The 26,469-nt window shown below is 49.0% G+C and overlaps 1 protein-coding gene across 1 annotated transcript in view; it reads left to right on the top strand.

Annotated features, from left to right (window-relative positions):
• Positions 1–26,469, top strand: part of MYLK (myosin light chain kinase) — a 146,112-nt gene that overhangs the window by 85,950 nt on the left and 33,693 nt on the right. The window contains 4 exon segments of the mRNA XM_018045771.1: positions 7,330–7,380; positions 8,110–8,237; positions 10,073–10,226; positions 17,408–17,713. Of these exon segments, the coding sequence (XP_017901260.1) occupies positions 7,330–7,380; positions 8,110–8,237; positions 10,073–10,226; positions 17,408–17,713 (639 nt within the window).

The following is a 26,469-nucleotide window of genomic DNA, read 5'->3' as shown; positions in this document are numbered from 1 at the left end:
CAGTGTTCCTCTGGAATCTTATGTGACGGCCTTTGCTGTGAGGGAATGTGTACAGGAAATTTGCCCAGAGATGTTCATTCTGGGAAAATGACCAATGTTTTTCCACAACTTTGTAAGGAGGGGCTAGAAAGAGCCTGATGTGTGTGGGGTTGGGGGTTGGGGTGGAGGGGGGCAGCGTCGAGGGTGCTGTTTAAAGCCCCCTAGAGCCCTGAGCCTGCCCCAATGCAGGACAGTGAGATTTAGCGCCATCCCCAGATCCTCACCGCCACCCCCTGCTGTGACACAGCCTGCAAGGTGGGTGCTCCCTTCACATGTCACCCAACCCGTGTCCCCTTCAGGAGCTTGTGGCAGAAAGTGAATGCTTATTTGGGGAATTATGGAGAGTTCGATATCTATTTTTTAGCTAGCTACCTAAAAAGGAAAATGTCCCCAGAGAGGCAGAGATCCAGGGACCTCCCTGGACCCAAGGCTACTGATGCTACCTCCCCAGTTTCCTCCAGCTCCTCGTTATCTCAGACCCTTTGGAAGCTGTAAGACCCACCTTCGGGCTCTGTAAATATCTCCCAATGGCTGACTCTGATCTTTCTGCTCTATGGATTCACTGGAGAGACAGACTCATGTGTCTTCAGATTGAGCAGCGTGGTAACTCCTGTGGGGTGCTGACCTCCTCCCTCCCATGGCAGAAGGAAGGTCCATGAGGCCAGGACTAGCTGGGTGTGGGCAGGCTGGCGCAAAAGCAAAAGATGCCTTACCCACACGATTGGAAGCCAGTCTTTCCAGCCCAGCTCCAGGTTTCCCAGGAGGCTTCTAAATTCAGTGTTTTGATTTTGATGTTTTTATTGGGCTGCTTCACTTTTTCCAGACTCAGTCTCCTGTCTGGGGTGGAAGGCTCAGCACCTGGCCACTTTGATCTAAATTGGTGACAGAGCTAGGGGCCTTCTCCTTTTCATGGAAAGTTGCACGGGATCCAAGCCAACAGGCTTCATCTCTGAGCATCAGAGCCCAGGGCTGTGATGAAGTGTTCTCAGGAAATACCGTGTTAGCAGAGTTCCCCGGGGATTCCACTCATTCCTTTAAAAGGTATTTTCTAGCCTGTTCCCGGTACTGAGCAAGGCACTGGGGATACAGGAGATGAACATGATGGCCCTGTGCCTGTCCTCAGGGAACTTGCAGGGTAAATGCGCGCTGGGGACAGGTTTCCGCAGTTGCCATGCCTTGTGATAGCTGCTGATGAAACCACCTCAGAGGCGTATGGGACCCACCCGGCAGCAGTGATGTGTGAATGAGTCAGCAAAGAGCTGACAGCAAAAGCCTGGCATTGTAGAAACTGAAAGGCTTTCAGTGAGGTATACAAAGCAGTGTCCCCAGAAGGCACAGGGATCAGCAGCATCCACACCCCAGGGAAGGTCAGGAATCTGCGTTTTTAGTAATTCTCCTGGATGATTATCAGGCATGCTAAATTTTGAGAACCACTGCCATTGAGCATAAAAGGCATGAGTGAGGGTGTTCCCCAAGAGTTAGAAAGAAGGCTGGAGATGAAAGCTGAGGACAGATCTCAGAAACCCTTGTCTGATGAGTTGGACTTGATCCTAAGAGGCAGTGGGCAGCCACTGGGAAAATGTAAACAGTGGAGTGACATCAGATTTCCTTTTGACAAAGATCACTTTGGCTACAGAGTGATGGATGTACTAGGGTGGGCACAGGGGACCACAGGTGTAGGAGGTGGTACAGTTAGGGCTAGAATGGTAACAGTGGGGATGTGGAAATTTGTTGATGGAATTGAAAGATGTCAGTCAGTGACTGGAAATGGGCAGGGGTGGTGGGTGGGGGGCCTGGGAGAAATGGAGATGAGCAGCAGTGTGGGGAGAAGAGCTGCATTTGGTTTCAGATGTTGGGTTTACGGTATGTGCCTGGGGAGATGGTGTCAGGCAGTGGGATGTATGGGTGGGCTCAGGAGAGAGGTCTGGGCTCCAGGGAAAATGAGGACAGCAGAGGGATAAAGAGAGGGGCTTAGGGTAGTTTGGGGAGTTTGAGAGTTTGGGGGGCAGTGCTGTACCAGGAGGCGTATACTGCCTGGGACTGGCTGTATGGGAGAGGGACAGACCCTGGGCAAGGAGAAAGAGGATGCTCTGCTCTCCTTACAGGCCCTGTGGCCAGAAGCCACCATGGGGTTTGCAAGGATAGTTACATCTTTTTCTGTTTCTGTGAAACTCCTCTCTTACAATGGCTAATGCAGAAAGTTTAGGATGTTGGAGTAGGAGGTGGGGGACAAAAGGCTGACAGCAATAGTAAGATAATAAGAAGGAAGCATCCAGAGGGAAAGAAACTGGTTAGTGACCCAAGAGGTACTGAGAGTTTGGGCATCTGGACCAGTGAGAATTTTACCTGTACTGAGGCCCTGAATTGGGGAGGGAGCTCCAGGCACAGCAGGAGAGAGCTCATATAGGTATAAAGCTGACCTGGCCAGCAGTGCAGGGACTAAACAGATGAAGGAAAGTACAGAGAAGTCCTTTGGGGATCCGTTTGGGGAAGAAAGGAGAATGGGTTGGGGGGAGGAGCTGGGGAGGGGAGGGGAGGACTGGTGTCAGAACGTGTACTTTATGCTATATCTTCACTGACACAATGGACATGGGTTTGGGTGAACTCTGGCCATTGGTGATGGACAGGGAGGCCTGGCGTGCTGCAGTTCATGGGGTTGCAAAGAGTCAGACATGACTGAGCGACTGAACTGAACTGAACTGAACTTTACAGCATAGCTTCAAATTTTCTTTGTTCTCCCCATATTCTTTGAATGGGGACCCTAAAGCTCCAAGAGGTTACATAGCAAGCTTTAAGTTACACCCCTTAGGGAGTAACAGGGCAGTATTTGAACCCAAGTCCAGGGCCAGAGCCTATGCCCATTGCATTTCTGCAGAGGGACAGAGAGGGTGGGGGAGAGTGTCCAAGGGAGTCAGGAGACAAAGGGAGAAAAGCAGCCACACATTGGGCAACAGAAGGCTTAAGCCCTGTTTCTAATTCAGCCACATGTCGTTTTATGAACCCAGCAAGTCATCTGACTTTTATTCAAACCCATCTCCTTTTTCATGAAATGGAAACAATGTGAAGTGCCCTGCTTGTGTTTGGTTGGGGTAAGAACCCAATGAAAAAAGGATGATGACATCATGGATTAGAAACTCAGCTTGCTGAGTCCAGCTCGCTACAAGAAATCAGGTGTTAGAATCCAGTAACTCTGCTTTCTAGTCCATTAATCATGTTCTCCTAAGCCCAGAACACAATTAATGGATTTCAGCAGATGGGCCTCTAAAATATATAGAGAATAGGATACAGAACATTGTTAATGTTTAAAACAGCTGTGACTGATGGGAACCAAATCAGTTTCAGATGCTAATGAATTCAAACTGGAGATGCTCCAAATTTATTGAACAACCAGAAAACTTTGGCCTTCAACCATATTTAATTATAACACAGAAAGATAGATATTAGTTCAGGCTCTGCTTCCAGCCATGTAAGTTTACCCACAGACCCCAAGTTAGTATAGGGGGAACTTTGGAGTCATTGCTTTTACTGTATGTCATCTTTGCCTCTTTATTAACTCCTCACCCACAGCTCCAGAGGTGGGCACCCTGCCGCCAGAGCTTCTCCCCAGTTCCACCAGTGTGCACTGACTGGGCGGCCTCAGCATCAGCCTCCACAGTTTTGGAGGCTAGAAGCCTGAGGTCAGGAGTCAGCAGGTTTGCTTTCTCCTGAGGCCTCTATCCCCTCGGCCTGCAGGGGGCAGCCTTCTGGCCGTGTCCTCACATGGCCTTTGCTCTGTGCCTGTCTTCCTGGTGTCTCTCCATGGGCCCAAATTTTCTCTTCTTATAAGGACACCGGTCAGTTTGGATTAAGGTCCACCCTAGCAGCCTCCTTTTAATTTAATCACCTCTTTAAAGTTCCTGTTTCCAAATATAGTCGTATTCTGAGGTACTGGTTTAGGGCTTCAGTGTATGAATTGGGAGGGGTGGGCGCAGCTCAGCCCATAACAGCAGCCCTCCACACTCTCCTGCTCCCAGGAGATCAGGTCCTGGCTCTGGGAGGAACCCCCTTTTCCTTCCGAGAAGGGCCGCTCTCTTCCAGTCGGGCCCTCTCCCTTCCTGTCTGCCCTGGGTGCAGGTGGGCAGGGGCTTCACGGCTCAGCCCGTCCCGAGGGCTCTGTACCCCCTCTGGTGCCCACTCCTGAGGGGTCTGGGAGTGCCCGGGGTCATTTGCCTATGAGCATCCCTGGGCTCTCCCTCTCACCTAGTCCTAGCCTTCTGCTTTCACTTCTGGATTCTTGTCTGTCACTGTGGAAGAAACCTTAGCTTGACATTTCCCCTTCTGTCACCCTGTCTCTCTGTGTCCCTCTCATCTCGGGAATTCTTGGTGGATTAGATAACTCACTGCTTGTTTTCTTGAGAGTCTCCTCTAGAGCAGCTTCTGACCCCATGTCCTGCCCTCTCAAACTGGAGGTGGTGGTGCCTCTTCTGCCCACGCATCACCCAGTGGTGGTCGCACCTTCTCGGTGCCCTTCCTCCTCCGTCCTGGGTCTCAGAGACAGTCCCTCCATAGCCCTTCTGCTTCATCCCAGCTCCTTACTGGTGGCATCACCTCAGATAAGACCCTGACCCTTTCTCATCTTTCACTGAGCTTTTCCCCCAAAGAACTGACCCATCCTCACAGTTCCCATTAATGATTGCATGTTTCATCCGTAGTCTTTCTCTTTCAGCTTCCACCAACTCTTTCTAGAATTCTGATCCTGGACTTCTAGCCTATATACTGGTTACACCCCTTTATCAACCACATTCTCTTAGACCAAACCAAACTCCTCATCTTTCACTCCCAAATTCCATATTGCATCAATAAAAAATTTTCCCATTTATTCAAGCAAGAAATCCCTGAGGAATCTTTGTTCCTGTCTCTTGTTTAGCCCTTAAAATCTTGTAAATTTTCTTCCATCTCATATTTGTATTTTATTTTCTGCAGCCTTTACCAAGGCCAGACCTGGGTCAGTTTCTTCTAAGAGTATGGCAATAGCCTCCTAATTGGATTTTCTCATGCCCTGGAATTGGAAAGACCTCCAGAGGTCCTTTAGACTAGCTGGACCCTTGTTTGAGTCAGGACTCCCTGTTACTCAGAACAAAGACCTAACTCGCACATTCATTCTAGACTAGAACTGTCCAATAGAACTTTTCTGTGCTGATTGCAATGCTCTCTATCTGCACAATGGAAGCCACTAACCGTGTATGGCTATGAGCACTTGAAACGTGACGCGTGTGACTGAGGGGCAGAATTTTTCTTTCTTCTTAAATTGTCCCGCCATCTTCATGCCACTGCTCTCTGAAACCAGCCCGGTGCTCTAGCCACCTCCCACCAAACGTCATCCTACTGATCTTCCACCAAACATCATAAACATGGCTCTCTACTCTGAGACACTCTGTTCCTAATCAGTAGGACTCTTCTCTGCAGGTCAGATCATCACAAGGGACTTCCCTGGCAGTCCAAAGGCTAAAACTCCGCTTCCACTGTAGGGGGCAAGGGATTGATCCCTGGTAGGAGAACTAAGGTCCTGCATGCCACACAGTCTGGCTAAATAAATAAGATTATGCCTGGAAATGTCAGTTAACAACAAATATGCTACCATGAAGAAAAAAATTTTTTAAAAAGGGTCATCTTTCAGGTTCAGTCTGTTTTGGGTCCCATCTTCCAGCCATCTCCTCACCAGACGCTGCTGTCTCTTTCTCCTTCATTTCAACAACATCATGTTGATGGGACAAAACATTGTTTAACTTCCTGTTTAACTTTTATTTTGAAATTTCAGAACTAGAGAAAAGTTGTACTATTTGGTACAAGTAATCCTTGTGTACCCTTCACTCACATTCTTCAAACACTGATGTTTTATCATGCTTGCTTTATCATATAATCTCTCTCCTTGTCTGTTTTCCACTTATCTTTCCTTCTACCTCTTCACAAGCATCTACGCATATACATACGTACACATTATTTTTCATGAGCAGTTTGAAAGTAAGTTTCACATATGGTATCCTCTACACCTGTATACGTCAGTATATTCTTCCTAAAAATAAGGACAATCTCTTATAAAGCCACAGCTATTTGATGTAGAGTGGTTCAGGAGAATCTCATTGATTAAGCAACTCGTTCCCCTTTTTCATATTAAGGTATAATTTACACACAATACAATTCACCCGTTCTCTTGCACAGTCCATGACAAATGTTTATAGTCCTGTGACTACCACCATGACCAAGATACGGCTCCACACCTTAAAACATGTCCCTGTGCCCCTCAGTAGTCAGCCCCTCCCATCCCACCTTTTCTCTGTCCCTGTAGTTTTGCCTTTTCTAAAATGGCCTACAAACAGAATTATATGGTAATAGCCTTTGTCTTCTCTTAGTGGAAGAGAAGGATGAATCATTGAGATTCATCACGTAGTGTGTACCAGAAGTTTGTTCCTTTTTGTTGGTGAGTGAGTGGTATCTCCTTGTGTGGATGTACCACAGCCATCCATTCTCCGGTTGAAGGGCAGCTGGATAACTTCTAGTTTTGGACAATCACAAATAAACCCACTATAAACATTCATATACAGATGTTTGTGTGAAGGCAGGTTTTCATTTGGATAAGTAGGTTAGATAACTTTGGAACAAAGACCTGAAAGAAATATGAAGACAAGCCATGAAGATAGTTGGGAATATTTTTGCATAATCACCATATTACTACTTAGACCAATGAATAGTTTGTGCTGCAAAACTGGTCTGTTCGGGTCATTTATCTTATGTGAGTTATTTGGAGAGTGTGGCCTTAGGAAGGGAGGGGAGCATTGATTGGCTCACTCCTTTGTTCATTCATTCACTGATCCATTCAACAAACATTAAAAAAGTAAATAAAAGCCGCCAATCCATAGTCTGTTACAGAAAGGAAGCCTGAGACCCTTGGATCCACACCAAGGACTAAATTTAGTCAGTTTATCTGACATAATTTCCTTTATGAGTTTCCTGAAAGTTAGGGTAAGAGAAGAGTTAGTGAGTTTGGGATTCTCCTCACTGAAATGGAGAATGGACACTTAAGCATTTTTGAAGTGTTCATCTCTAAGGAGGTTCCAGGGATCCCTCCGGAGGCCCCCCGAGAAGGGATACTCATTTGCTCGTGAGGTTGTCCATGTGTCTGCAAGGTCTCCAAAGGCATACTCAAGTGAGGGCTCTGTCTGGATGAGGGGCCAGAGGGTCAGACTGCAGCCTTCCAGGACTTAGGAGCCTTGTGAAAACAGAGAAAATAACCTGTGAATGTCTTCGTTTCAGGTGATGCAACTGTGAAAAAGAAACCTGCCCCCAAGACACCTCCGAAGGCAGGTAATTGGTCACGGCAGCATTTAGGGACAAGGCAGTCATCTGGTGTGAGGGGTTTTCCCTTTGCTCTGCTAGACTGACCACTGCGAATGTGGTCCCAGGAGACCACACCCCCAGACCGGATTCAAGCTCTGCAGGAGTTAGGCTGAATTTTCCCTGAGTTTCTGCAAGTTTGGGCCCTCCACCCTCTTCCACTACTTGCCTTTTCTCCCTTCCTGGCATAAAGCCTGCTCGCCCCTCTGTCCTCCGGTCCGCCCTTGTGGAGATGGCCCACTTGTGCTATTCTCGTGGTCTGCTCTGTAGGTTCCTGTCATAGGAAGCACTGTTTGTTTTCCATGGAAAGACATTTGAGGATGTGAGCCAGTTTGAGCCTGTCAGCCAGAGTGACCTGGATGTTAGACGGTGAGGCACTGCATAGTTAAGAAAGGAGTTAAGACATAAGATTCAAAAAATTAGGGGAAATCACGAATACCAGAGCAACCAACCAACAGAGAATCATGCCGTGTAAACTGTATGGGTCGCTTCTGTTGGAATCAGGATCAAGAGACCAACAGACCTGGCAGGCCCATCAGCCTAGGTATGTGGAGCAAAGGTCACTGCCCTCAGTCTCACCCTGAAGGTTCCGGAAAGTGAGAGAGGAGTCACAGACCAATGTGACCGGAAGCGTCAGATGGTATTAGCGTTTGAGGCTCCGTCCTCCTCGAGCTCACTCTCCCTCTTGTCCTCCCCCAGCCATGCCGCCTCAGATCATCCAGTTTCCTGAGGACCAGAAGGTGCGGGCAGGAGAGTCTGTGGAGCTCTTTGGTAAGGTGGCCGGCACCCAGCCCATCACCTGCACCTGGATGAAGTTCCGAAAGCAGGTCAGTCCCGGAGGGCAGTGGCCCAAGAATAACCTGCGCAAATTCCAGAGCAACTCTGGGCCAGAGGGGATGAGAAACGTGATGGAGGCAGCGTCACTGTTCATCAGGGGGCCTTAGACTTAGGAGAGCCCCTCACCACCGTCACCCACCCACCAAACTGAGCTCTTAATAACCTTTTCTTCAGCACCTGGCAAGAATGCCTGCTTTATGGACAGCTTGTGTGATAGAGTATGAAGGACAATAGACCAAACCACCCACCTGATGGGGGCTCCCACCTGATGTTGATATTTCTGCCTAGAATTCTACTCGGAGTCAGGAAAATCAAACCAGTGACCTGAATGACCTCTCAGACCCCTGAGCTTTCTGTGATTCTGTGCCAGCTTACTGAGCCCTATCTGTGGCAACCACTTAGACTTAACAGAGTGCTGGAGAGATAAAAGTGTGTCCGAGTATTTGAGTAGATAACTTGTATGTTAAACAGAATTTTGGCTTCCTGACCCAGAAATCTAACTACGATTTATAAGCTGGCAATGTGTACCCACGTGCCTGATCAGCAGAGACCCCGAAGCGGCAGGCTGGCCCTGGGTCAGGAACTCCACAGAAGGTGTGATGACTTCTTGAAGGCTCTGTTGCTCCATTCCCAACCCATTCAAACTGTCCTAAGGCCCAGAGGTGGGAGGCTAGTACTGGGGAGGAAGGAAGGGTTGTTCTCAAAAGACAAGAAGAGAAGCAGGCCTTCTCCCAAAGCGTGTTTGCTTGGGTTTTGTCTGGGTTAGTGGTGTCTGAAGTAAGATGCAAATCTCAACCCTCTTCAGAGACATTTAGCCAAGTCCCAGCTCCATCCAACAGAACTTTCTGTAGTGATGTAATTGTTCTGTATCTCTTATCCAGTATGGTAGCCACTAACTACATGTGGCTATTGAGCATGTGAAATGTGACTACTGCAATTGAGAGACTGAATTTCACATTTCAGTTAGTTTAAAATGGTTGTAACAGTTTTGTAGAGATAGAATTCACACATCAGAAAATTCACCCTTTTAAAGTGTACATATATTCACAAGGTTGTGCAACTATAACAATATTCTAATTCCAGAACATTTTTATCACCTCAAAAGGAAAGCCCAGATCCAATAGCAGTCATTTCTTCCCTTCCCCCAGACTCTGGTGACCCTAACCTATCTTCTGTCTCTAACGATTTGCCTATTCTGGGCATTACTCATAAATGGAATCATATGTGTTTCTTTGTGTCTGGGTTTTTTTTAACTTACCATAATATTTTCCGGGCATATCCATGCATGAACCAGTACTCCATTCATTTTTACGGCCAAATAATATTCCATTGTCTGGGTGTACCATGTTTTCTTTCTTTGTTCATTCATTGATGGACATTTGGGTTATTTTCCATTCAACTAAAATTTGAGTAGCCACATGTGATCGGTACTGGTATTTGACAGCACAGAGGAGGTCAGAACCTTCTGGGTGGGCTTTGTACGTAACTTTGATCAAATGTGTTCTCCCACCCTCCCATCCCAGAGCAGTGGAGCAGGCTGAGATGTTCCTCATTTCCAGTCTAGGGCAGCGAGTGAAGGCATAGCTTACTCCCAACCCCCAGACCCGGCTCAGCACCCTCCCTGCCTGCCCAGATCTGGGCCCTGTCAGAGCAGCTTGGCTCTGGATTCAGGAGAAGGGGGCCCTGAGTGGGAAGCCCAGAGTGCAGACAAGACCAGCCCCACACCACTATCCAGCTGCATCTCTTAGGGGGTGTGGGGCGTGGCTTGGAGCCCCCTTCCTTTCTGGCTCAAGTCTCCAGCGCCTGCCCCACGCTCTGCCCCCAGATCCAGGACAGCGAGCACATCAAGGTGGAGAACAGTGAGCAGGGCAGCAAGCTCACCATCCGGGCGGCGCGCCAGGAGCACTGCGGCTGCTACACCCTGCTGGTGGAGAACAAACTGGGCAGCAGGCAGGCCCAGGTCAACCTCACCGTGGTGGGTGAGTCTGGGGATGGGCGTGCAGGAGGCGGGATGGCGGGCGTGCAGGAGGCGGGATGGCGGGCGTGCAGGACGCGGGATGGCGGGCGTGCAGGAGGCGGGATGGCGGGCGTGCAGGAGGCGGGATGGCGGGCGTGCAGGACGCGGGATGGCGGGCGTGCAGGACGCGGGATGGCGAGCGTCCAGGCCCCACCTTTGGGGTGCTCCCCCAGCCCATGTGTTCCCTCTGCCCATGGCCTTTCTCTCCTGTTCTCACACTGTGGCTGCCCTTCCTGCTTGTTGAGAATCCCAGATCTTGCGCATACAGTGTTTTCCTTTTTCTGTGAATCTCCTCAGGCCTCCCCCTCTAGCCTTTGGAGACCCCGAGTTCCACCACCACAGCTCTCCCTTGCTGGCCCCTGTGATGCCCTCTCCCCCTGGTCCTGTCCCCTCCCAGTCCCCTGGCAGACCCTCACCTGGAATCAGTGCTGCCGTTCAACTTCACTGCCACTCTGCCTGAGCCCGTGGTGCAGCAGGGAGGTGACGTCAACTCACAGCCTCAGCCCTGGGCTCTGTCAATATCCAGGCTCAGCGGAGGCATTAGTACTGGCCAGCGCTGTCTCCCACTTCCTGTGACAGCCATTCCTTGAGACCCTTTACCCCCCAGGCCTTGGCCTCTGGCCTCTCCAAGACATAGGAGGCATGAGGCATGAACGTGCTCAGCTTGGTGGCCCCACACCTGCAGGCGTCTCTCTGTCCCCCTGTTGACTCCACCCTCCAGGCTCTGGGTGTTGCCCACCTTTCTCCTCAGACTCCAGGCTCCTGAGGGCTACAAGCCCCCAAACCCCATAAGTCCCCAACCCTTCTTTTTTGCAACTTCTCTTTTTCTCCTATAAATGTTGCCAAGGCTCCGCCATCATTTCCCCCATGTTCACAGGCACAACTCTTGCAGTATCTCGTCTCACTCTGGCCACCCTAGTGTCTTTCTCCTGCTCTCTCTCCACAGCCAAACCCTCTGAGAGAGCCAGTCTCTGCTCTGAGTCTGCTTCTCCAGCTCACTGGCAATGCTCTTTAGCTCCCTGCAGCCTGGCCCCCAGGCCCCGTCCGTCAGTGGGGACTGCCCTTCTGAGGCCACTGTGCCCTCGTAACCCCTAGCCCGCTCCCCTTTTCTTGTCTTCTGCATCATAGGACTGAGTTCAGAGTCTGTCTCCAGACTCCTCACTTTTCCCTCTCCACCTCAATCGCTGTGCTTTTCATGCTCGGGTCTACTCTCTCCTGAAATATCAAGCAAGCTTCCTAACTGCCTTCCTGCTGTCTGTCGTGTTCAGCCTGCCGTCCCCTCACGTGGCAGGCATTCAGGACCTTGAAGGAGCAGCAGGTGGACAGCGGGCAGTCCCTGCACAGGTGGTCCCAGTGCACTCGTGGGCCTTCACACGTGGTGCACACGAAAGGCTCTCTCCTGGCATTCATTGATTTGATCCTGTTGTGTTTAGTTTCCTTGTGCGTGCATGTGTGCGTGCTCAGCCACTCAGTCATGTCTGACTCCTTATGATCTCATGGACTGTAGCCCATCAGGCTTCTCTGTCCACGGGATTCTCCAGGCAAAAATACTGGAGTGGGTTGCCATGCCCTCCTCCAGGGGATCTTCCTGACCCAGAGATCGAACCCACATCTCTTGCATTGCAGGCAGATTCTTTACTGCTGAACCACTGGAGAAGCCCTTGGTTTCCTTAGGGCAGGAGTTTTTCTCCCTGGGAACCAGTGGGACAAGGTCTCAGGGAACAGTTTCTCATCTGTAAAAGACAGCAGGGACCCTTGTCCCCCTCGCTATCTCTTTGGTGACTCCATTGCTTCTTCTAACCCGTTTCTCCTGGAGTCAGGAACACTCCGGGGGGTGGTACTGGTGATCCAGTTCATCTTTACCCTTAAATCTGTACCTGAAGTATCAGTTTGGCCCCATGCCCCACCCATCAGCAGGCAGCAGTTTCCAGTTTTCCTTGGTGTTCTCTCTCATCTGCCCTCGCTGGGGAACTTCAGGGTCAACTCCTTGGAACTGCTCTTCTGCAGCCAGTGCCCCCGGCCCTCACGTTCCGCACAGTGCCACCAGCTCCCCTCCCCCATCACCGCCGCCCAGCCTGCAGTTGTGGCCTTTTATGGTTTAGTTTCTCATTCTCCTCGGCCAGTGCTGACAGGGCCATTGGCGTGGCTGCCCGCCAGCTGGCAGGAGCAGCATGTTAAATGCCGTCCTGGAAGGGGAATGGAATGGAGGGGAAGGGCTTTCTGTCTGCCTCCCTCTCGGAGAGCTAAGAATAGAATTGCTCAATAAAATGAGAACTTGCATTGATGGACACAGCAAATCCGCATTCATTCAGAGCCTGTGGATTTAGACTCCGTCCAAAGTAAACCTGGATTAAGCCCAGATTTACCTGCCTGTCTCTAGGGACATCTGTGTATTATCTGATCAGGGTTGATTAAGTAGGTCTAAAATGTAAATGAGATGAAACAGAGATTGTTTGGCCTACTCTGGACTGTTTCAAGCACTCTGGATGCATCCATTTGTAAGCCCGCTAAATAAGGCCAATTTAGCACAGCTTCTCCTAGTTAGCAGTAAACTTCTCTTCTGTATGTTCTTTAAAATACCCCGTTCTTTTCGGGTAGTTTATGACTCCTAGAATTAAAAATCATAAACTATCTGAAAAGACAGGAGTACTTTAAAGAACATACAAGAAGAGAAGTTTACCATTAACTTTATGACTCCTTTTTTTTTTTTTAAAGAAAAAGGGTTTCCCAGGTGGCTCAGCGGTAAAGAATCTGCCTGCCAGTTCAGGAGACCCAAGAGACGTGGGTTTGATCCCTGGGTTGGGAAGATCCCCTGGAAGAGGAAATTGCAACCCACTCCAGTAATTTTGCCTGGGAAATCCTATGGGCAGAGGAACCTGGCGCGCTCCAGTCCACGGGGTCACAAAGAGTCGGACACGACTGAGTGACTGAGCACACAGCACACAGTTTTTAAAATGATGATAAAAATTAGCCTTTGCCTCAGTTACTTTAAAAGAGTGATGTTTAGCTATTTTGAAGGCTTATTATTATATGTTAAAGGACAGTGGAGAACAGGGAAGCCTGGAGGGCTACAGTTCAGGGGTTGCAAAGAGTCCAACACGACTTAGCAACTGAACAACAACAACAAAGGGCAGTGCAGGGACGTGTGATGCTCAGAGCGCTGCTGCCAACGCCTGGGTCTCCAGCCTCAGCCGGGGAAGGGTGAGGGAGGCCCGCTCGGGTAGGAGAGCGCAGCTTGCCCCTGATGAAGTCCTTCATGTGACTAGTCCAGCGCAAGACAAACAGGCCACTCTGCAGATCTTTAAAGGAGACGAGCACAGCAGAGAGAATCCCAGGTACCCAGTAACCCCCCAGGGCTATCTGAGCTGGGAACGCGCATGATTTTTAAGGACAGGTGATTTCACTTCATAACACTTGGCTTGGGCTTGAGCAAGATGCTTTCTTGATCTTATGTGGCCTGATAGCCTAGAAAATAACAGGCCCCTCGAATGAGGGTTTGGAGACATTTTGAATCTCCTTTTGGCTCTGCCACTGGCCAGCTGGGTGTTCTTGGTAAGCGCAGCACCTTGCCTAATCCCAGAGGGCTGGGATTACCCAGGTGCCAACCTGGGGGCCCTCGCAGCCCTGCCAAAGTTTAAAAGCTGCAGGTGCATGCAAAGGGAGGTCAAGGTGGGCTTAGATCCAGTCAAAGACCATCTTCAAATGCACAGGTGCATAGAGATTGTCAGCATAGAGAAGCATTAGAGATGAGATCCTTCGATGTCCCAGGAGTGAGAACATTTACTGAACATTTTCTAATCCTGGAGCTATTGCTACCGAAGACCCTTCCCTTAGACTCAGCATTTCCCATTAGGCTAGGCCAGTGTCCAGGGAGTTATGAGAGAATTCCATAGAAGCATGGAGCTCGGGGCCCCAGTCATAGAGCCCACCTGGCCTTTGCCAGGCCGTGCCCAGGCCTCCCTCCCAGACTGAGTTTGTCTGCGTCATCCCCAGCTTGTCCAGCTTCTGTGTGCACTCTGTAGGTTGGAAAGAACAGAAGGCATCAGGCACAGCCTGTGGCTCTAAGGGCAGTCGTAGGGGTGGGGGCTTCCAATCTCCCATGACTTTAGACTTGCCTCTGTTCTGAACTCCTTAATTTGGCATCAGATTCCTTGAAAGCATTGAGGTTTCACTTGGAATTAAAGATATTCTCTCCAGTTTTACATCTTCTCTTGTGCTTCAGGCCATGACATATGACTGGTGCCTGTCTTTTTCTTTTTCAGCCAAGAGACAGTTGGAGCAGGTTGGGGGATTAATAGTACCTCTTCCAAAATAGCCATTTCTCAAAGTTTTCTCTTCACTAAAGCAGGAGGGGAATATATCAGTCAGTAGAGTGTATCTATATTTGTTGTCTCAAACTACAGGACCCTAAACGTGTCCACTCAGAAGTTTTCCAGGCGTATCCTCTAAAGGAGGCAAGGAGTCTGTCTTTCATCCTTCTTTAGGCCTTTTTACTTCTTTTGCTGAATCTTAGAGGACTTGAACCACTTGCCTGTAAGAGAGTCTAGAGTAATAAACATCTTAGCCGACACCAGAAATATTTATAAAAAGACCAGTATATCTTTTAGAACAAACAGTTTCTCTAAGAGAACATGTTGAACAACCGGTGAAAGTGGTTCCATAACAAGAGGCCTCCAGAGTGATTGTCACCAGCAGGGAGTGGCTGTCACAATCCCAGAGTCATTCCAGGGTGAGAACTCCAGCCCCAGATTTGGGCTGCAGGGGATGAATGGCTTCCAGGCAGTGCATTCCTGGCTGGAATGAAGAAGCAGCAGGATTTGGAGGGGAGGGTATGAATATGTATGTCTAAGGCGTGTATGGTATGTGTGTGTTTAGGTGTACGTGTATGCACGCGTATGTGTATATGTATGTATTTATATATGTATATACACACATACACAGACAGAATGTTTTTTTTTTCTTCTCCATATGCTTTGGTCATCTGCAGGAATTTTCTTTGGCCTTCCTACCTAACTGAGGTGCAGGAAAGTAGGAATCAAGTACATTACCTGGGTTTGCTTAATTTGGTGCTTGCAAAACCCCTGAGAGACTGATATATAACCCCACTTTCCAAATGGAAAAAACAAGCAAAATAGTGTTGGAAGTTAAGGAATTAGTTGGAATTCACATAGCTTACATATTCGCAGAGCAAAATACATGACCTTGTTTGTTTGAGAACTCTAAAACTCAGATTGCCTTGGAGGAGATGAAGGTTACTGAAGATCTGTATCTGTCACTAAACCAGCTACCTGCAGAGACTAAATCTGAAAAATAGGAGAATTGTGTTCAGAATTTTGTTCAGACGTGCTTAATCATGCTTAGTTGCTCAGTTGTGTCTGACTTTTTGCAACCCCATGGACTTTAAACCACCAGGCTCCTCAGTCCATGGGATTTTTCAGGCAAGAATACTGGAGTGGGTTGCCATTTCCTCCTCCAGGGTATCTTCCAGACCTAGCAATCAAACCCGCAACTCCTGTGTCTCCTGCATTGCGGGCAGGGATGAACAACTGTCAACAATCTCAAAACTCAAAAACCTCATTAATGAACATACTGGCTGCTGTGATCTGCCTTGAAGTTGGCAGTGTTACTGGTTCTTAGCATTACTGGTCTGAGTAGGAAGGTGGCCAGCCCAAGGGACTGCTCCTAGTTTGTATCTTTGGCTCATTTTCTGGCCCTCAAAGATGACTGTGATTTGCTACTGTGATTTGCTTTGAAGTTCTCTATCTCATTTTATACCAGTCCTAGGAGGTTGGAGGGCTTCCCTGGTAGTTCAGTGGTAAAGAATCTGCCTGTGATGCACGATACCCAGGTTTGATCCCTGGGTCAGGAAGATCCTCTGGAGGAGGGCATGGCAACCCACTCCAATATTCTTGCCTGGGGAATCCCATGGACAAAGGAGCCTGGCGGACTACAGTCCATGGGGTCTCACAGAGTCGGACACGACTGAACAACTACGCAGCAGCAGCAGGAGGATGGAAGAGAGGGCAGGAGTAATGTTTTATAAAGTTAGAAATGAACTTCTGCAGTCTTGATGACAGCAAGGCTACTCCAACAGGGTGTTTTCCTAAGAATATCTCATGGCAACCTTGTGATCCAGTGCCGTTATCATGCGCATTTTCAGAGGAGGAAGCTGAGGCACAGAGGCTAAGAAGTAGTGAATGAAGACAGAGCTGCATTCAAACCCCGTGTGTGACTCCGGCGCTCGCTGTGCCGTACTGACCCTCAGCAGCGCAGGCGTTTCCCGTGTCCCAGAGAAAGGAGAGGCTGGTTCCTGTTATGTCTCAGGCCACTGGCCTCAGGCCTGGAGGAGACACATGCACACACACATTGCACTCTCTTTCAAGACATATTTTTGACGGGAGGCAGTCCATACCTCCTGGGGAGCTTCCTAGATCTGTTTACACTGAGAAATATGTTTATGACTTGGGCAAAGCACAGGAAATCATGACGTGTAGACTAGAAACTAGCCAAAAAAGATGGTATATTCAAGCAAATAGTATTTGTATTTGTGGGGCTTTCCACATAGACAGGTGTTTGCATAGGTGTGACTGTGCAGATGAGGGAAAGACAGCCAGGACCAGGGACCACAGCTGCTTCTCCCTCGTTGTTGTTGTTCAGTTGCTCAGTTGTGTTCAACTCTGTGCAACCCAGCAGACTGTAGCACACCAGGCTTCCCTGTCCTTCACCATCTTCCGGAGCCTGCTCAAACTCATGTCCATTGAGTCAGTGATGCCATTCAACCATCTCATCCTCTGTCTCCCCGCTTCTCTTCCTGCCTTCACTCCTTCTCAGCATCAGGGTCTTTTCCAACAAGTCAGCTCTTTGAATCAGGTGGCCCAGAGTATTGGAGCTTCAGCTTCAGCATCAATCCTTGCAATGAATATTCAGGACTGATTTCCTTTAGGATTGACTGGTTTGATCTCCTTGTAGTCCAAGGGACTCTCAAGTGTCTTCTCTAGCACCACAGTTTGAAAGCATCAATTCTTCAGCGTTTAGCCTTTTGTATGGTCCAACTCTCACATCTGTAAATGACTGGCTAATTAAAAAACCTTCTCTCCCTGCAATCCTGCACAGCTCAGTGATGCTATGTTTCTGTTTCCCCAGATAAGCCAGACCCCCCAGCTGGCACGCCTTGTGCCTCTGACATCCGAAGCTCCTCGCTGACCTTGTCCTGGTACGGTTCCTCGTATGATGGGGGCAGCGCCGTACAGTCATACAGTGTCGAGATCTGGGACTCAGTGGACAAGACGTGGAAGGAACTAGCCACGTGCCGCAGCACTTCTTTCAACGTCCAGGACCTGCTGCCTGACCGAGAATATAAGTTCCGTGTGCGTGCAATCAATGTCTATGGAACCAGTGAGCCAAGCCAGGAGTCTGAACTGACAGCCTTGGGAGAGAAACCTGAAGAAGGTAGGCTGCCTTCCTTTCATCACTGGCTTGAGATAAATGTACATGACTTACCTTGTGTGTGTAGAAGTCTGAATGGAGATGGGTACAGGGGAGCTGACAAGACTTTGTTGGCGACTGTCAGGGTCTTTTGGGATCTTGCTTTCCGATGTTGTAATGCTGAGCCATACTCTGAAAGAGGTACCTGTGATTTTTCAAAAAATATTGAACCAGCAATTCTGATACACTGCCACCAGGGGGCGATGGTGTGTTAATCAGGAGTACAGTACTGGAAAGCTGGAATTCAGGTAGACCTACATATAGTTTCAGCATCTTCCCCTACCATCCCTCTCCCTCATTTCTGCACTCCTGTTTGAGGGTCTACTCAGTGTCAGGTACCTGGGAAATGAAGACCACTAAAAGCAGGAGCTTAAAATCCAGTAGTGAAAATCTAACTTAAAATCTATAGTGAAGACTATAGTTAAGACTAACCATCTTGAGACGGGCCACATCCTTTTGATATTATAGCAGTATAAACAAATTGTGGAGATACAGCAGAAAGCATGAATAGGTTTGCTATAAAGCTTGGGAAAGGCTTCCTAGAGGTAATACTTACACTGAGTCTTGGAGAAAGGAATAGGATTCCAAGAGGCAGGTCAGATAGAGAGAAGCATTTCTTGCAAAGGAAACACCATGAGCAAAGGTACAAATTGATAGAAACACATTTTGAGACTCTCGTGTGTGGCCAGGGGAATATGCTGTGTGAGGTAGAATAGGAGGAAGCAACACAAAAAGGATAGTCTAGATAAAATTGTGAGTTATCAAAGGTTTTCAAGTAGGGGCTTGATATAGTTAGTTTTTTTTTTTTTTTTTTAAGAGTTTGAGGAAGTGTAGACCTTTACAACTCAATGTGTGGTCTGGACCAACAGTCTTGGGATCCTGGGAACTTGTTAGAGATGCAGATTCTCAATGCCCGCCGCCCCCCTCCACTTCCCTAGTACATTTTGAACCTTCATTTTAATATCATCCACCCTCAGCCCCCCATGGATTCATACACACATGAATGTTTGAGAAGCACCAGAGCAGATGGGGTGGGGGGTGAGATTGAAGTCAGTAAGATATTGAATGGGCCTCTCTGTTGTAGTCCAGGAGAGGATAGTAAGGGAACCTTAGGAGGTGGAATTGACCATCCCTAATCACTTCCTGGGCAGGGAAAAGTTAGAAGAGTCTAAGATTACTCCCACATCTTGGCTTATAACTAAACACCAGTTCAGGAGCCATTTAGAGATTATTATGTTTAATGGTGACTAACATATTTAACACTTGCTACTAATATATAGCCAGATTAAAGCATTTTGCATGCATTATTTCACACATCTAACTCAATGAAGTAGATACTGTTATTACTCCCCTTTTACAGATAGGGGTACTGAGGTTTAGAGGAATGAAGCTACTTGCCCAAGGTCACAAAGCTTGAAAATGGTGTGCTGAAGCTTGAATTCAGAGCCGTCTGGCCCTGAGCCTGAGTTCCTTTGGTTACACTGATGGAGGAGGTCAGGCTGCCTCTTAGCGATTTAGAGGTTAGATAGCAGGGAGTCCTAGAGGAGGTGGAGGCTCTGGTTTTGAGGTGTCTGAGGGCTGTCCACAGGGAGGTATCTTCAGACTGTTGAATGATTGAGTCCAGAGCTGAGCACAAAGGTTTAAGCTCAGCTCTCTTCACTATTGGGTTGGTAATTGAAGCCATGAGCATCAGTGAGGGCACAGAGAGGGTGGTGAAGAGAGTCAACACTGATTCAGAGATGAGGAAGACTGCAGGGCCGGGAGAAAGGACGAAGAGGGAGAGAGCCAAGGGGAGGTGCTGTGTTGCAGAAACACAGGGAGCAGCAAGTGGCAGAGGAAAGAGATGAGGGTGCAGTAGGAGGTCTGGGTTTAGCCCTTTGCTGTGCAGTGATCTTTGAGAACAAAGTCCATAGCCCTCTGTGCGTGCTCACTCAGTACTGTCCAACTCTTTTGCAATCCCATGGACTGCAGCCCATCAGGTTCCCCTGTCCGAGGACTTTTCCAGGCAAGAATACTGGAGTGGGTTGCCGTTTCCTATTTCAGGGGATCTTTCCGACCCAGAGATCGAACCTGCATCTCCTGCATTGGCAAGCGGGTTCTTTACTGATGAGCCACCTGGAAAGCTTCCATGGGGTAGAAAATGGTTGGCCTGCGGCTAAGGAATGAATGGAAGAAGGAGGCCTATGCGGAATGTCATTGCAAGAAGCTTCCTGTGAATAGAAGAAAACAAGTGCTGTGAATTTAAGATGGAGAAAAGGTTGGGGGCAGGAAGGAAAGGGGAGGGGAAAGCAAGCAAAAGGGCGTTAGGAGAGAATGAGCTTAAAGATGCGAGGCAGAGAGGAGACTGAAGGGCCAGTGGCTCAACAGAGTGAGAGCCTGAAGCCACCCTGAGAGCCAGAGGCATCAAAAGTGTGGAAACTGTCATGACACGGTTACCCTCTTTAGTTTTAAATTTTAGGTTTAATATAGAAACTAAACTTTACTCTCAAGTTAAGCAAGGGCTCCAGAGAGAAAGTTTGGAGGATGCCAGTGGAAAACACACCAAATTTACAAATTTGCCTGTGCAGTCCTGTCTTGGGGGACTTTTCCCAGGTGAACCCTGGAGATACCTGGAGATCAGGTCTTGAGAGCTACAGCATGCTAGGTGGGGTGGAGGGGAGACTATGGGGCCCGGGCCCAGGGCAGCCCTGCCAGCCTCTGCAGTTTCCTGGGGCTCCTGCCATTAGCTGCTCACAGATGCCTGCTGAGAGGAACAGAGTAGCGCAACTGCCGTCTGCTGCCCTTTGACGACCCCCTTTGATGTGAGCAGAGTGGGAGCAAACCGGTTAGAGTGGGGGTGCCAGGGCAGGTGGCCAGGCTGCAGTCTGCATGTTTTTAGAATGTTACTTTGTCTAGGAAGATGACTCCCCAGCTCTTGGAAAAGTGACAGAAAGGGGATAATGTGGCAGTGAGACACACATTAGGTGGAAAGGAAAGCTTCCAAGGTCCTTTATAGCAGGAGAGACTGCAGTGTCCTTGATGAGCCCCACACAGAGGGCCGGAGGCCACAGAAGCTGCGAGTATGGCTCTAAGAGGCCTGGACAGCAGCTTCCAGGACTGCGAGGATGGTCTGTGGAGAGGAGGGGCGGAGATCACTTGGCTCCAGGCAGGTGGCCCCTCCCTTCTTCCCCACAATCAGTTGAACCTCCCCCGCCCCCCACACTGTGGTTCTTAGATTCTCCTCCTGGGGTCCATCCTGGCTGGGAGCAGACAAATGTTGAAATGTTGAAATCTCCTGCAATCCAGAGGGGGTCCAGTCCACTCAGGGCTTCCAGGCTGGCAGCTCGCACCCTCAGAGCCAGCTGAATGGTCTCAGGGGGAGGAAGGGGAGGGGCAGATCAGGAGGTCCTCTAAGGGACCAAGGATGGGGGGATGGGGGATGGGGGGAGGGTAAGGGGGTGGTGGGACTGCCAAGTGAAGCTCTCTGTGGACTGTTCGGATGCCTGTTAGTTATAGCCAGGGTCGATTATCTCTCTTCTTTTTAAAACTGCCATGGGTCTCAGTGTGTGCCTCTGTGTGTGTGTATGTGTGTGTGTGTGCCTGTGTGTGTGTGGTGTGTGTGTGTGTGTGTGTGTGTGTGTGTGTGTGTGTACATGTGTAGAAGCAGGATGGGGTAAGTGATTATGGCAGGTCATTGCTGCGAGCCAGTGTGGTCTGGTCATCAGAAAGGCAGTGCCAGGGAGCCCTACTTACTCTAAGCCCCACTCGTGTTGATCCTCATCTTCCCCACCACTACCATGGCCCTTCTTCCCGCCCCTTCAGCAACTGTAGCTTTTGGCTTCATCCTGGCCTCGCAGCTCCGTCCCAGCCCTCACTCTGCACTTGCTCATGCAGTGTGTCCTTCACCTGCCCTGGGTTCCCAGCGCTGAGGGTGCTGGGGATACATTGGAGGACACTGCATAGAGGCCCCCACCCAGCTCCAGCAGCCTCCTTATCCCTGGGCCACCTCTCAGACAGGCTGCCTAACCTGACAGCTCTCCTCCTTGACTTCCCAAATCTGGGTAAACTAGTACCTCCCCTTCCCCCTACCCGGAAAACAGCCGCTCTATCCCACCCCAACCCCAGGAATCTCCACTCCCACACACTCCACCCCCCAGGAAGCTCCACTCAGCTCTAACTCCTAAATCTACACCATCCTTGCTCCTGATTCTAATTTGTTCTAGTTTCTAGGCCTGCATGCATGCTCAGTCGCTGAGTTGTGCCCGACTCTTCGTGACCCCATGGACTGTAGCCCGCCAGGCTCCTCTGTCCATGGGATTTTTCAGGCAAGAGCACTGGAGTGGGTTACGATTTCCTCCTCCAGGGGATCTTCCTGACCCAGGGATCAAACCTCTGTCTCCTGGCAGGCAGATTCTTTACCACTGAGCCACCTGGGAAGCCCTCTAGTCTGTATAATTGTTAGCAAACAACTGTGATAGAGACATCTTGCAGAGTAAGGGCTTTCCGTGAGCCCCAAGGGTAGTTAGAGTTGTAGAGCCCCCAGAGATATAAGGAAGATCAGCAGCTCACCCAGTGCAGGGGGTGGGGTGCTGACCACCAACATCCTCCCGAAGATGGGGGCGCCCTCTAGTGTCCACTGGGTGCACAACAGCACTCCGCTGTGCAAAGGGACCACTCTGTCCAGGGAGCCCGCTGGGCGCAAGCCCTGTGAAGGCAGGAGTGCTATGCCTCTCCTCTCCCAAACGCCACTCCAGGGGGATGGGACTCATCTGACTGCAGAAATATCTCAGAAACGTATTCCAAATAGTTCTTGCACTTAACTCTTGCATCTCACAGCTCTGAGTAGATTTTTTGTTTTTTAATATTTCATTGAAATTCTTCCAACTGCAGTTTAGCTCCTTCCTCAGTGGAAAGATGGATGCCGAATGGCCACCTCTCTCATTACTGCCCCCTGATGCTCAGAGAGCTTGACTAATTGAACTGTGATCACTCCTCTGGGACTCTTCCTCACATGACCGTTCCCCCTGCAAACAGAGTGGAGGCAGGACAGGAAGGAAAAGGAGGAAGGGAAATGTCTCAGCTGGGAGCCTCGGTCCACATCCCACACAGAGGAAGGGTTGCCATGTAGCAGTGAGACAGAGACAGAGGTGTGGATTCCCTGAGCCTGAGCTGTGTCCCCACAGCCGTGGGTCAGGAAGGTGCTCTGTGTCTTGACTGCTAAGGAGAAAGGCAGGAGGTGAGGGTAGGTGTGGTGTTTGAGGGGACAGCAGCTAACTCCACTTCTAACTGGTGTCAGAGAGATGGGGAGAGGCAAGTTCTAGAACTGCCTGCTCTTTCAGGGCAACCTGGAAGATGCCTCTGGGGAACAGGTCGTCGGAAAGCCCCTCGAGGGCTCACAATACTGCTGCTGATCCTTCACTAGGGGAAGACAGACCATTTCTCCTGGAGATTCCAGGTCAGGAAAGCTTGCCTCTCTGTACTCTCCCCCCGCTGCTCATTTCATACCAGCGTGTGTGGTGTGGGATCCGAAAGGTCAAGACAGGTCAAACCACTGTCTCCACTGGGGCCTCCTGACGATGCCCCATCAGGACAATGGAGTTCCCTGACACTAAATGTAGTTATTATCATTAGTATTTTGTCTCTAAGTCCCCATCCAGTAACTGGCATCCATGGGTACTTAGTGATTGAATGGATGTTGAATCTCTTGCTTTCTTAAGGTCCTATCTGAAATACCATTGTTGAACTCAGCTGAACATTTCTTGAACCTGTTTATTCTTCTTATGGTAACTCTTGAGATGTGATTTCCATATGCCTACAGCCTTCCTCCTATGTGGGGTGTAACACTAAATTGTTCTCCCAAGTTACAGTATGCATTAGCTGGTGAAAGGTCATAACCCTAACCTTACCCTTGGCTATTGTGATTTTTTTTAATCATGTCTGCTTTAGGCTCCTTTCCCAACCAGAGAGGCCTAACCCTTTCTGTCTTCACATGGCAGCTCTTCCTGTCAGTGACCCTTACTTCTTCCCGCTCCATCAAGACTGTCTAACAGCCAGCATTCCAGGATCACATGACCCCAGGTTCTACCAAGGGCAGAATAGTAATACCCATTTGCAGCCAGAGCACATTGCCCCAGTGACAGCATTCTGTTGGCCAGAGCAATTGCTTGAGGAACTGGGCTCCCATTTTTGGCCCTAACTAGATTTAGGGCTCGTCAGGCTGAAAGTTTGAATGACCCAATTCTCCCTGACAATGTGACTCCATTACTGCCTCCCAGGTGTGTTGCTCCCACGTATGTTCTGGTCGGCTATGAATCTGACAGTGTCACTCTCAACTCTCAAATCTGTGATTTGATTTGATCAGTTATACTCACATCCCGGGAATTTCTGTGAACCCTACCACTAATCTGAGAGTCCGCATTGCTCTTGTTGTTTTTTTATTTTTCCCTGGCATTTTCCTTTATGTAATAAATATTGCTTCCAAGCCCACGTGTGTTTGGTTTTTAAAACTAAACTTCACCCGCAGTGTTTTCAGAACTCTAAACAAATCATAGCCTCTCTTGTTCCTGGTTGGGTGCTTATAATCTCTTTCAAGACTCTTTTCTAGTAAGGGGTCCTTGTCTGGTATGGGAACTGTGTGGCTTTTTTCGGGTTGTCTGCTTAGATTTCAGTCATTTGTTCTGCCCTCAGCTGAACAGAGGGGCTCACTGTCTACAGTTCTGAGCTGCACCTTGTCCCTGACCCACGCCTTCATCCCATTTGTGAAGCTGAGCCGGCTCCCATATGAACCCTCCCTGCTGGGCAGCATCTAACAAACCCCTCCACCCCACCTGCTCTGGTCTTCTTCTACCTGCTGTCTACTTCCTATCCTCAGTCTTGCTCTGCTGAGACTTTCAGCCAGTCACACCCTTTTCTCTCATCTTGTGGGCACACACACGGAGGCACACACACACTCTAGAAATCTTTGTTCTCCCTCTCTGGCTTCGCTGGGTCCTTGCACATCTTCTGGAAGCCTCCCTTGGCTCCCGCTGTCAACTGGGACACAGTCCACATCATGGCCAAGCAGCACCTAGACCATCACAAAGCATGGACTCCAGGGCTAGCCAGGGACCCTAGAAATCACCCAGAAATACAGCACTTTCCTTTTACAGATGAGGAAACTGTAGCCCAGGAGGCAAAAGGTACTTGGCCATGGTCAAGAAGCCGCAATGGCCCTTTAGGAACAAATTCAGTTTAGTTCAGTCACTCAGTCGTGTCCAACTCTTTGTGACCCTATGGACTGCAGCACACCAGGCCTCCCTGTCCATCACCAACTCCCGGAGTTCACCCAAACCCATGTCCATCGAGTTGGTGATGCCATCCAACCATCTCATCCTTTGTCGTCCCCTTCTCCTCCTGTCCTCAATCTTTCCCAGCATCAGGGTCTTTTCAAATAAGTCAGCTCTTTGCATGAGGTGGTCAAAGTATTGGAGTTTCAGCTTCAACATCAGTCCTTGCAATGAACACCCAGGACTGATCTCCTTTAGGATGGACTGGTTGGATCTCCTTGCAGTCCAAGGGGCTCTCAAGAGTCTTCTCCAACACCACAGTTCAAAAGCATCAATTCTTCGGCGCTCAGCTTTCTTCACAGTCCAACTCTCACATCCATACTTGACCACTGGAAAAACCATAGCCTTGACTAGATGGACCTTTGTTGACAAAGTAATGTCTCTGCTTTTTATTTATTTATTTTTTGTCTCTGCTTTTTAATATGCTATCTAGGTTGGTCATAACTTTCCTTCCAGGGAGCAAGCATCTTTTAATTTCATGGCTGTAATCACCATTTGCAGTGGTTTTGGAACTCAGAAAAATGAAGTCAGCCACTGTTTCCCCATCTATTTGCCATGAAGTGATGGGACCAGATGCCATGATCTTCGTTTTCTGAATGTTGAGCTTTAAGCCAAATTTTTCACTCTCCTCTTTCACTTTCATCAAGAGGCTCTTTAGTTCTTCTTCACTTTCTGCCATAAGGGTGGTGTCATCTGCATATCTGAGGTTATTGTTATTTCTCCTGGCAATCTTGATTCCAGCTTATGCTTCCTCCAGCCCAGCAAATTATGCTAAAGCAAAGGAAAACCAGGACCTCGGGACTGGGTGTGTTCCTCTGGACACTCATGGCCCTCTTCCCACCCTGACACAGCTGTGTGAACGGCCAGCATGGGCTGCTCACATCCCTCCTTGCTGGTTTCCTGCATGACATTACCCTTCTCACCGTATTCCATTATTTCCTCTAAGACACAGCTCAGTGGCTCCTTCTTCCCAGATTAATTGCTCTGACTTTATACTTATCCCACTTGGGTCACTTTCCTCCATTGTCTACTCGGTTTGTGTGGCAATAACATGTGCTTCACCAAATAACACTCATAATGGATATTTCAAGTAAATGTAAGATGTTCAAGCTGGTTTTAGAAAAGGCAGAGGAACCAGAGATCAAATTGCCAACATCCGCTGGATCATGGAAAAAGCAAGAGAGTTCCAGAAAAACATCTATTTCTGCTTTATTGACTATGCCAAAGCCTTTGACTGTGTGGATCACAAGAAACTGGAAAATACTGAGAGAGATGGGAAGACCAGACCACCTGACCTGCCTCTTGAGAAATCTGTATGCAGGTCAGGAAGCAACAGTTAGAAATGGACATGGAACAACAGACTGGTTCCAAATAGGAAAAGGAGTACGTCAAGGCTATATATTGTCACCCTGCTTA

Source organism: Capra hircus, chromosome 1 (assembly GCF_001704415.2).
Source record: "Capra hircus breed San Clemente chromosome 1, ASM170441v1, whole genome shotgun sequence".
Lineage (NCBI taxonomy): Eukaryota > Metazoa > Chordata > Mammalia > Artiodactyla > Bovidae > Capra > Capra hircus.
Note: the sequence above shows the minus strand (reverse complement) of the source record. Positions and strands in the feature narration are given on the sequence as shown.